Genomic DNA, 12,229 nt, shown 5'->3' with positions numbered 1-12,229 from the left:
GAATGTGCAAAACACGCGTACCTTCCCAGTTCTCGGATTTATCGGCGGATATTTGTCTCTTTTAAATAGATGGATGGATATTTTATTCATCCGCGTAGGGAAATTCACACTTCCGGCAGTATCCTTGTGTTAAAAAATAAAAAAATAAAATAAAAGATATAGAATACAGAAATACCCATTCATGTGGGCTTTTACTCCCCCAGGTGGAGTTCAAGAGCCTCATGGCATGAGGAAGAAATGATCTCCTCAGTCTGTCTGTGGAACAAGACTGTGACGGCAGTCTGTCGCTGAAGCTGCTCTTCCGTTTGGAGATGATGCTTCCCACTGAAAAATACAATCCGAAGCCTCATTGCTCATTTTTTATCTTTTTTTAAATGTGGATTATTTTCCATAAGATTAAGAAAAGACTGATTGTTTTTTCCTTAATTAGGTCTTAAAATATGTTTTAGCCCATTTAAGAAAATAAAAATGAGTAAAAAATGGTTTGCCAATTATTGGCGTTTTATTCTTAGAAATGTGCAATATTTTTCGGATTAAAAAATGAACTAGATAGGTCATATTTAACAATGTTTAGTTCATTTAAAAAACAAAAGGAATATGGAGTAATATTGTACTCGATTTTGGATTTTTTTTAAAGCAAATAGAAAGTATTTGTAAATGTTCATTTTTTATTTTAGAGATACATTTAAATCGAATTATGTGTTAACCATTTTGAGATCCATCCATCCATTATCTGCAGCGCTTATCCTCAGTAGGGTCGCGGGGGTGCTGGAGCCATCCCAGGTATCTTCAGGCAGTGGGCAGGGGACACCCTTAACTGCTTGCCACACAGACACAGACAACTCACTCGCTCATTCCCACCTAAGGACAATTTGGACCGGCCAATTAAAGCCACGCAAGCATGGGGAGAACATGCAAACTCCACACAGGAGGTTCGATCTCATGACCTCATATTTGTGCCGCACACACGCTAACCACTGTGCCACCGTGCTGCCAATTTTGAGATCCTTTAAAAGTAAATGAACATATTCTACAATATTTTGCCTATTTAAAAAATCAAGCTAGTTCTGAAATATCGTTGAGATGTTTTACTCCTAGAGTTAGACACATTTTAATATTTTAATTTTCGAACTAAAATAGTTCAAAATGTTTTGCTCATTTGAGGATTAAAATAAGGTAGGAATGCCAAATGACCTTGTATTTGTTTAAAGGTCAAATAATGTTCATTTTGTTATAAATTTTTTCCCATGTTTATTTTCTCGAAACGAAAAAATATATACCAAGCTTGTCAAGACCAGAACAGAGACAGGACCCACTCGCGTATGTTTCTCTCATTTGTATTGGGAAGAAGGGAAAGGATCGTACACACGATCCGGTGATCTCTGGTCGCGAGGAGCAGGTCGCTCTGAACGCGGAAGTGGTATTTCCGTGGCGAGCGATGGCGGTGTCGGGAGTGGAGAAAACAGGTCAGTCGCCGGGACAGGAGAGCAAAAAACATGGCCGAGATCAAAAAATGGGTAGAAGCCGGGAAACGGACGAGGGCCAAAACAGGAGAGAGTCGGGGTCGAAAAGCTTGCCTAGCGTTAACTGAGGTTCGCAGACGGACTGACAACAGGCGACAGAAAGACTGGGGGTTTAAATAGTGACAGGGAGCCAATCGGAGTCCGAGGCGGTTGGCGCCACACGGGCGGGGCCGAAAAGTGACGTAAAATGTATTCCCAATGGAGTAAGAATAGTTTTGGTGTGTATTATGACAGCAACGATGCCCCCGCCCCGCATCCGATGTACGTGAAAGTCGATTTAGCGAACGGATTTTGTCTTTTTCAGGCGAGCGCGTTCTGCAGCGGGCGGTGATGGTGCGAAAGAAGCTGACGGCGAGGGAAGGGCGAGGCTGGCTGGCGGGGACGCTCTTCTGCACCAACTTCCGGGTGGCTTTCCTCCCTCAGGACGCCCCTAAAACCCACGTAAAACTCCTCGAAAGGATCTCAAAATGATCAAACGAACCTTAAATTTCACAATTTGTATTTTGGGTAGGACAACGCCGACCCGGTTCTCTTGGGGGACCACGACGTGGCTTTGGCCTCCATCGAGAAGGTGGTGGTGGGTAAGTTTCGTCGTTACAAGAGGAGGACTCCGATTCCCAGCATGCACCGACACTCTATTATTATACTCGTCCTCTATTTTTAATTGACATTTTGGGAGGGTATTAGTTTGATTGAACACAAATGACAATAGTCAAGTCGCTTTTATTTGTGACGCCCTTAATCACAAAGAGTCTCAAAGGGCTGCACAGGTTATTGCACAGACTATTATTTCAGACTATTATGACAGCATCCCCTGATCTGGAACCAACATGAGGGCAAGGAAAAACGCATAAACCTCAACATGAGGAAAATGAAGAGACCTTGAGAAGGGACCGCACATGTGCTATCCCCCTTTCAGGATGACCAGACCGACCGCAAAGGATGTTGCAATTACAAATAATACAGAGATATTGTCCACAAAAAGTATTGGTTGTTCATATGCTATAGAGTAGAAGTGTGTTTTAGGCTTGGATTGAAACATTTCCACTGAGGTTCCAGATTGGATCTCAGGGGGAAGAGCATTCCACAGCACTGCCCGAATGGAGAAAGTTCTGCGGATTTCTTCTTGGCTCTTGGGATAACCAGAAGACCGGCGCTTTCAGAACCAAGGCTTCGGACCGGAACATAGGGGGAAATCAGATCTGAAAGATATGAGGGAGCAAGTCCATGTAGGATTTTGTATAATGCTAAGAGAACCTGGCAGCATGGATCAATAAACATGAAAACAAATCGTACTTGCCGCTTTTTCATCACATTAGTAGTAATGATAGATAGACAGATAGATACTTTATTCATCCCCGGAGGGAAATTCACACTCCCAGCAGTCTACCCTGTTGTTTATTAACAGATTAACATGATGCCCAAGGGTTTCTTGTAGCGGAGTGGATGACGTCACACGCCAGTCTAAAAGTTCGACATCCCTGCGGCAGATGGAAATCTTTTTCTTTGTGTCAAGGGATACACCACCTCGTGTTAGCGAGTCCGTCTCCTCTCCGATTGCCGTAGGCTTTCGTGTCTCTGTATAGCGGCGCTGAAGCCGGATAGCTCCGGGTGGCTACACGTTAGCGTGCGGAGTGCTAAACGTTAGCCACGTTTCCGCAAAACACAGCAACTGCGCTCCCTGTGCGCTTCGATGTTTTCCAGCAGCACTCGTTGATCTTATTTGGTCGTGAGTTCGCATTTCCCATGATTACGGACGGTACCGAAGACTTATAACGCCGCTAGCCGCTTAGCTAGCTCCGGCTCTTCCTCCACCATAGGCCCCCCATATTACTGTAATGTACTGTAACGTGGGGCCTTTTTCACGTGTGAAGTAATTGATCAAAAATGTTATGGAATGAATGGCTCCCTATTACTCTCCCCTCTGTTACTGCTATGCACTGTAACAGGGGCATATATTTAAGCTATGTCATGCATAAGGAAATAGGCAGGGTTGGGTAGGGTTACTTTAACTGGATTCCTTTCATGACTTTTGGATGACTCCAATACCAAATATGCTCATAAAAGACAGAAGAAACTAAATAGGAATCAAATGATGACTCACAACACGTGGTAAGCTTTCTCTCCTGGCGTTGATCTCTTTGATCTCCGGCAAAACGAACATCAATGCCACAGAAACAAAATGAAAATCAATCCCAACAGCTTTTTGCCGTTCCATGTATTCCGTTACTCCCCAAGCCTGCACAAAATGGAGTCATTTTATTCCTATTTAGTTTCTTTTGTCTTTTATGAGCATATTTGCTATTGGAGTCATCCAAAAGTCATTGAAAGTAATCCAGTTAAAGTAACTCTACCCAACCCTGGAAATAGGTTAACTAAAAAATGTTACGGAATGTGTCTTTGCTCGACCAATACATTTATCTTTTAGTTTGAAAGTCCCTCTTTCAGGTGAAATCATAGCTGTGGCGCTCCAGGGCGCCATGCCCTTACAAACTCTCATATTTTCCCTTACAAAATACAAAATAATCTTGCACCATTTTTTTTTTCAAACGTGTTTATTGATGTCGTTTAACATGTTATATTGTACATGTTTCCTTTTATCATCTATATTATTAATGAACATTTTGTTGTGACACACTTGAGTTGCTCGACATGAATGAGGTTATTATAAAAAAAGTTCCAAAATGAAGTCGCTCGGACGTTCACTGTAGAAGGAAAAAATACATGAAAATACAATGAAGTAGAATCATATATTATTCAAATTATTATGGTAATATACCGATTAAAGGGATCACCACAAACCTGTCCTTTTTTCCTTTTCTACTTCCTTTTTTTCTTAACTTTCTTAACGGCAGTAGCTCAGGAGGTAGAGCGATCGTTTTAGGATTAAGGGATCCCAGTTCGAATCCCGGCTTGTCCGTGTTACATGCCGAAGTGTCCTTGGGTAAGACACTGAACCCCCAATACCCCCAATAGGCAGGTTAGCGCCTTACATGGCTGCACAGATCACGGCCGCTATTGGGAAATGTGAAGCACAATGTAAAGCGCTTTGGGAAGTCATTGACTTGAAAAGCGCTATAGAAATGCAGATCATTTCATTTCATTTCATTTCATTTATACAACATCATCATTCGTGATATAATGCATCAAAGCAAGTGAGCCGTCGGAGAGCCGGCTCTCTTGAATGAGTTGAGCCGAAAAAGCCGGTTCTCTTAAAAGAGACGGCCTTCCTTTCACTACTTAACTACCACAGAATGATGCATGATGGGAAATCCCCAGGGGGCAGACGCATGCGCACATTAGCATTAAACCGCTTGCTTCGTTTGCAACGAAAAAAAACGATACCGAGATAGAGGCTACCGCGGCGAACTCGTTTGACGTAATTGATTTGCCCTGCATGTACCCACCATTGGCAAATTTGCGTTTTTCCGTACGGATTTTCTCGTACGTCGTACACGTCTTAAAACGCATCATAAACGTACTTTGTACGGCAAAAACGTGTACAGCTTGACGGTGTGAGAGATGATCATTATTAAGACTATTTAATGGCTATATTTGCACAGATAAAATACATGTATATTGTTTAAATTCTACATTAGAACGGCAGAGAAAAGAACTCGCGTCCGACCTGGTCGAAGTCCACAGAGAGAGAGAGAGAGAGACGTTTATTTTGCATCAGAGAGATCGGTGCACACAAGAACATGACTTCAAAATAAAAGAATACAAGATTGATAAACGTACAAGAGATATAATTACACTCGTTATTGAAACGTTACTTTATGTGTGTGTGTGTATGAGAAACATTGTTTTTATATTTAGTAATATAAAAACAAGCTCATTACCTTGAGACAGAAATTCAAGAGATTTACATTGAAACCCTGACAACGGCTATGTGAAATGTTAAAAACAGAATATTGTACATGTTCTGAGTGAAGGTTAGCATGCTGAAATGGCAGCCGATAGGAAGAATGGCCCAGCTACTCATGGATCCAGTTTGATTATTTGAGGCCAACGTTGGAATGTTGTTTCCGTAGTGGGCCCCAACCGCACCAAGCTGGTGACTTCCACTTCCTGTCTGAAGTTCACGCCGGAGGAGCTGGTGCTTTATTGCAGCGATCTCCGCGTCTTCTGCTTCCTGTTCGACCGCCTCACCCCCGACGCCCAAGTCCTCCAGGTGCCGGTCCGGGCGCTCGCCGCGGCGCCGCCCAGCTCCGCCCTTATTGTGGATTTTGCCCCTCCCCTTAGATCACGCACGCCATCGCCAGGAGTTACCGCCCCCTGCGGGCCGGAACCGTCGCCGCCTTCCGAAACGCCGCGCTGGGGAGTGTCGGTAAGTCGGCGGACGAACGTTTTCGTTTCGGTCGCCCGCTTACGGATAATAAATGAATGAATGAATGAAAACTTTATTTGGAAACAAAAACAATGACTCAATAACAAAATAATGTTAACATAACATGTTCAAAAAGGGGTAGAATAGAATAGAATAGGGGCAGCACGGTGGGGAAGTGGTTAGCACGTGTGCAGGCACAGTTCTAAGGTCTCGGGAACCTCCTGTGTGGGTTTAAATCCAGCTACCGGACTACCTGTGCGGAGTTTGCATGTTCTCCCCGTGCTTGCATGGGTTTCCTCCGGGCACTCCGGTTTCCTCCCACATTCCAAAGACATGCATTTCGGGTGGATTGGCCGGTCCAAATTGTCCCTAGCTGGGAATGAGCGAGTGAGTCGTCTGTCCCTGTGTGCCCTGCGATTGGCTGGCAAGCAGTTGAGGGTGTCCCCTGCCCACTGCCCGATGATTGCTGGGATGGGCTCCAGCACCCCCGCGACCCTACTGAGGATAAGAGGTGCAGCTAATAATAATGAGAATAGAATAGAATATACCTTTATTGTCATTGTTACAAAATGGGTTGAACATATTGTGACAACAACATTGGGCGTGGCACTCCAGTTTCACATTCACATTTAACAGTGAGGATAAAAGAAAACAAAGAAGATAAAGGTTATGAAGAAGACTTATTTCCCCTACCCCTTCATCTTCCTCATTAATTACATTCTCTAGATAGCTCCTCTTTTGCATCTAAATACAACACAATCTCAAGGATACACACATTACATAGGTCAGATATCAATAATTATAATAAGAATAGTCACATATTTTATACATTAATCATCATAGTACACATCCCTCAACGTCATAATTCCACTAGTCACAAAACATCACTGCGGCCCCTATAATAATAACAACATCCATCCATCCATCCATCCATGCATGATCTGTGCCGCTTATCCTCGGTAGGGTCGCGGGAGTGCTGGAGCCCATCCCAGCTATCTCTGGGCAATGGGCAGGGGACACCCTCAACTGGTTGCCGGCCAGTCGCAGGGCACACAGGGACAGACAATTCGCTCGCTCATTCTTACCTAGGGACAATTTGGACCGTCCAATTCACCTGAAATGCATGTCTTTGGAATGTGGGAGGAAACCGGAGTGCCCGGAGGAAAACCCCCGCAAGCACAGGGAGAAAATGCAAACTCCGCACAGGAAGGTTGGTCGCTGGTTTTGAACCCATGACCTCAGAACTGTGCTGCACACGCGCTATCCACCGCGCTGCCATAATAACAACAATAGTAATAATATGAATAATAACAGTTGATATAACAATAGCAACAATAACAACAAAATTAACCAGAGTTCTGGTGGGACATTTGGGACAAAGTTGGTACCAAAAACCGGATGTTATTAGTTTTTATATTTACTATTATATATATATTGTCATTCTATTTTTGGCATTTTTGTTTGTCGGGCCGGATGAAAAAGCCTGACGTGCTGCATGCGGGCCCGCCTGCCGTAGTTTTTCTTGGCACGTACCCATTTTTTCCTCATTTTTTTCCCCGCTCGGTTGACAGAGATGAAGCAGTTCCTTAGCAACCGCGAGCGCGACGCCCACACCAACTGGTTCGAGTCGACGGGCGACTGGCAGCGTGAACTCCAGCGTTGCGGCGCCACCACATGGAGAGTGAGCGCCATCAACGAGCGCTTCGAGATGGCCACAAGGTACACCAAATATTACACTCGCTGACACCATCTTCTGGCCCAAATCATCAACGCAGCTCTTTTTGTTGCGTGTGCAAGTATGTGAAATTCTTTACGCATTCGAACAAACTCTTCCTATTTGATCTTTTTTTGGGGGTTGTTGGTAGTCTGTATCTGAAACGGTCCTTATCTTACTTTCACCGTTTTCATCCCAAAAATAAAACCGCGAGCGTGCGAATGAAATCACTCTCCTGCCTTTTCCCTCCAGCCTCATGCGCTCTCTGGCCGGAACACAGCTGATAAAAACAGATGGGTGCAGAGAAAAGAAATATATATAAAGGCTCTTTGAACTCAGTTAGGCACTGTAAACACATTTAATAGAGAAAATATTGAATTTGAATTATTTTAAGGACACCTCAAAAAACGCACACCACCCTTAAGTAGAAGAATTGTGTACATAATTTATATTATATCGCTATGAATAAATGCCATAGAATAATCAATAAATCACATAATACTTGACATCACTGAATTTATTTATTAATGCATGAGTCATTTATTTATCACGGTATTTATTTTGTCTCGCAATTCGTCTCAATCAATGATATTCAAATGAGGAGGCGGGGCAAACTGGCTAAGCTTGTCGCCCATGTTTGGTATGTTCATCACTGATCAGCCAATAGGTGAAAAGCTCAGCCAGTTGGACCCGCCTCCTCATTTGAATCCCATTTTCGGGGACAAAATTCACAACAAAATACACTATGAGATATACGATAAAATACACTCATTAACGCATGAAAAAACAAACATTCCAATACTTAATACCGTAAATTCCGGACTATAGAGCGCACCTGATTATAAGCCGCCCCCACCACATTTTAAGAGGAAAACCGATTTTGTACTTACACAAGCCGCACCTGTATATAAGCCGCATGCGCGCCCACATTAAAACATGTAACACAATCACAAAATTAGCCCAAACCCGGCTTTGCAGTCCCGCGATTGTAACTGAATATAATGTACACAGACCAAAAACCACAGCCGGCAAAATGAACGGAAAATGATACCGGTACTTAAGGTTTGATGCAGACCTGCAGAGTCCGGGTACCCGTTGAAACTAATCCAAGGAAAAAAAGTCTGTATTTCCAAAGGTAAGGGTGGGAAAAATATATATCCACTATTGTCCGCCGCGACAACTGGTCTCACTCACCTTTACCCCACTTCCCGTCAGCCCGCGTTTGCTCCGCCCCTCTTTTTCATTCACAAAACGTATCAGAACAAGTGTCTCAAATAAATACATAACAAAAATATACAGGTGCACATACATATTATACATGGGTTACACATATTTACAAAGAAAGACTGTACACCGAGAGAGTTTTCAAAGCTTTAATTATTCATCCCGAACCGTGCCTGTGAAGGGTAGCAAAACGCTACTAGCAACCTGCTCGCAACACAGTAAACGGGTCTGTTAAAATAAACATACCGCACTTGTAGAAACCACAGTAAACCGTCCTCAACTTTCTCCTTATAACTGACGTCATCAAAGTCGTTTTCCCCAGTATGGAAAAGAGACTATGTCGTATAGACGTCGTCCCACGCTCCCTTATTCAAAAACACGCTCGCAAAGTGAAGTTTACGTGCAGTAGCTCTGTTTCCTTCTTTATCGGACTGCTCGTTTGCTTTTAGCTTGAATGCTACGTCATGTGCCTTTCTTTTTGCAATTTGCATGATGAGGATATGTCTACGCTAATTTGATTTGCGCACAAGCCAAGAAGTTGCAGTCTTCTTCGGCGCATATATTCCAGCAGTCTAAATCTTACCCATGGGGCGGCAGTGGCTCAGGAGGTAGAGCGCTCGTCTTGGGATCAAGAGATCGCAGTTCGAATCCCGGCTCCTCTGTGTTACATGTCGAAGTGTCCTTGGGTAAGACACTGAACCCCTAATGCCCCCAATAAGCAGGTTAGCGCATTACATGGCTGCACGGCCGCTAATGGGAAATGTGAAGCACACTGTAAAGCGCTTTGGGAAGCGCTATATAAATGCAGATCATTTCATTTCATAATACGACATATCTGTTTGTACATTTCTTCATACGGCAGCGTCAGTCCTTGGTAATAATGTCCATCGTTAGCCACATTAGCATTAACGTTAGCTTACCGTTCCAGTCTTCCCAGATATTTGGTGGTCCCGCAGAAAGTTTTGGACACGGAGCTCAAGAAATGCTTCGCCCACTTTGCCGACGGACGCATCCCGGTGAGTTTTATTTTGAAAATCTCCGGTCGGCTCCCGTTTTCATTGTTTTTTTTTTTTGTCAGCGTTGGAGTTGGCGGCATCCCCGCGGCGGCGGCGATCTCCTACGAATGGCCGCCTTCCAGAACAACATCTACCACGAAAAGGACGACCTCAGGTCGGGCCCCGCCTCTGTCTCCGCCTCCGTCTCCGCCCCCTTTTGCCGCCATTTTCGCTTCCGGGAACCGACGGTCACGTTTTGAAAATATTAAAGGGCCCGTAAAGAGGAGAGTAGAACTATTTGTGTGATCTCTATTCTTTGAATTTGGCAGGGAGAGTTTTTCCACAGTTGCATTTATTCCCCCCTTCTTGAATGGTTTCATCCATTTAACCCAAAAATAAAGAGACTTTTGGTTTCTACCATCCGGTGATCACATTTTAGGTTTTAAACGGTCTTATTTTCGCAAATTTGCGTTATATTCTTCAAATGTCCAACTGACGTCAAGTTAGCTGGTTTTGCAAACCATTTTATTTTGAAATAGGACTCTGTTTCAATTTCTGCCTACTTCCTGTCAATTCGACCGCTTCACAAAATATAATTAGATTTTGGTTTTTACATAAAGTGATAAATTTTCTTCTGTTTTTCTGCAAAAAAAACAACTTCAGTTTGTGATAGCTCTAAAACTAGCTAGAAACGTTCTTCATTTTCCTCATGTTGAGGTTTTTGAGTTTTTCCTTGCCCTCATGTTTGTTCCAGATCAGGGGATGCTGTCATAATAGTCTGGAAAAAATAGTCTGTGTAATAACCTGTCAAGCCCTTTGAAACTCTTTGTGATTAAGGGCCAAACAAATAAAAATGACTTGACTTGACTTGACAAATAGGTAACTGGAAAACTAAATAGGTAGTTAAACAGCTAGCTAAGAAAGTTGAAAGGAAAGTTAGAAGGTAGCTAGATTACTATTTTATTTTATTTTAGGATGAAAATGGTGAAAGTAAGATAAGGACTGTTTCAACTACTGTCCAAATGGCGTCCCTAACCCTAGATAGCTACCTTGAAAGGTGGCTAGGTAGCTAGCTAGCTAGAAAAGTAAAAGGGTAGCTTGATAGCCTTCTGTACAGTATTAAAGGTAGCTAGGTGGGTGAACAGGTAGGTAGATAGTTAGCTAGAATGGCGAAAAGGTAGCTTGATAGAACAATAAAAAGGTAGCTAGATAGCCTGCAGAAAATAAAATGTAGCTAGACTGTAACATAAAAAGTGGAAATGGTTGCTAGATTGCTAGCTAGAAAAGTAAAAATATAGCTAGATAGCTTATTGTAAAGTTAAAACATAGCTTGCCAGACAAATGAAGAGGTAGTTAGCTAGCTAGCTAGAACGGTGAAGAAGATGTAGCTTCATGACCTAGCTAGAATGGTGAAACAGTAGCTAGAAAGTGTGCTGGAAAGAAAAAGGTAGCTAGGCAGGTTTAAAGGTAGCTAGACTGCTAGCTACAAAAGTGAAATGGTAGCTAGATTGCTAGTTAGAAAAGTAGAACCATAGCTAGATAGCTTTTTGGAAAGTAAAAAGAAAGAAAGTCAAAATAAAAGGTATCCGGATAGCTAGCTAGAAGGGTAAAAGGTAGTTAGCTAGCTAGCCTGAATGGTGAAATGGTTGCTAGATAGCTAGCTAGAACGGTAAAAAAGGTAGCTAGATCGGTAGATAGAAAAGCAAAAAGGTTTCCAGATAACTAGCTAGAATGGTGAAGAGGTAGCTTGATAGCTTGCTCAAAAGGAGATGGTAGCTAAGTGGGTGAAATGGTAGCTAGGTTGCTCACTAGAAAAGTAAAAATATAGCGAGATGGCTAGCTAGAAAAAAAAACGCTCAAATAGCTAGCGAGAATGGTGAAAAGGTAGCTACATAACCTAGCTAGAATTTTAAAAAGTTAGCTAGATAACTTGCTGAAAAAAAATAGCTCGGTAGGTTAAAGGGTAGCTAGACAGTTAGGTAGAAAAGTGAAATTGTAGTTAGATTTCTAGCTAGAAAAGTAAAAATATAGCTAGATAGCTTGCTAGACAAATAAAAAGTTATCCAGATGGCTAGCTGGAATGGTAAAAAAGGTATCCAGCCAGTTAGCTCATACGGTGAAATCGTACCTACATAACATTGTTAAACGGTGAAAAGGTAGCTAGATAGTTAGCTGGAATGGTTAAAAGGTAGCCAGATTACATGCTAAAAAGAAAAGCAGCTAGGTGGGTTAAAAGGTAGCTTAATGCTAGGTCCAAAGAGGAAACGGTAGCCAGATTGTCTGCTATGAAAGTAAAAATATAGCTAGCTAGGAAAATAAAAAGGTATGTAGATAGCTAGCTAGAATGGTAAAAAGATATCCATATAGCGAGCTAGATAGGTGGCTTAACTAGCTATAAATGTCGAAAGCTTCAAATGTAGCTAGCCAAGTTGTTAGCAAGAAA

The 12,229-nt window shown here is 42.6% G+C and overlaps 1 protein-coding gene across 1 annotated transcript in view; it reads left to right on the top strand.

Annotated features, from left to right (window-relative positions):
- The window catches only part of mtmr11 (myotubularin related protein 11), a 39,464-nt gene that overhangs the window by 12,051 nt on the left and 15,184 nt on the right, over positions 1-12,229 (top strand). Inside the window, exons 3-9 of the mRNA XM_088327639.1 lie at positions 1,828-1,964; positions 2,035-2,104; positions 5,558-5,697; positions 5,769-5,853; positions 7,425-7,572; positions 9,720-9,807; positions 9,870-9,961. Of these exons, the coding sequence (XP_088183765.1) occupies positions 1,828-1,964; positions 2,035-2,104; positions 5,558-5,697; positions 5,769-5,853; positions 7,425-7,572; positions 9,720-9,807; positions 9,870-9,961 (760 nt within the window). The remainder of the gene's footprint in view (positions 1-1,827; positions 1,965-2,034; positions 2,105-5,557; positions 5,698-5,768; positions 5,854-7,424; positions 7,573-9,719; positions 9,808-9,869; positions 9,962-12,229) is intronic.

Source organism: Urocampus carinirostris, chromosome 2 (genome assembly GCF_059441175.1).
Source record: "Urocampus carinirostris isolate Australia breed hairy pipefish chromosome 2, RoL_Ucar_1.0, whole genome shotgun sequence".
Classification (NCBI taxonomy): Eukaryota; Metazoa; Chordata; class Actinopteri; order Syngnathiformes; family Syngnathidae; genus Urocampus; species Urocampus carinirostris.
Note: the sequence above shows the minus strand (reverse complement) of the source record. Positions and strands in the feature narration are given on the sequence as shown.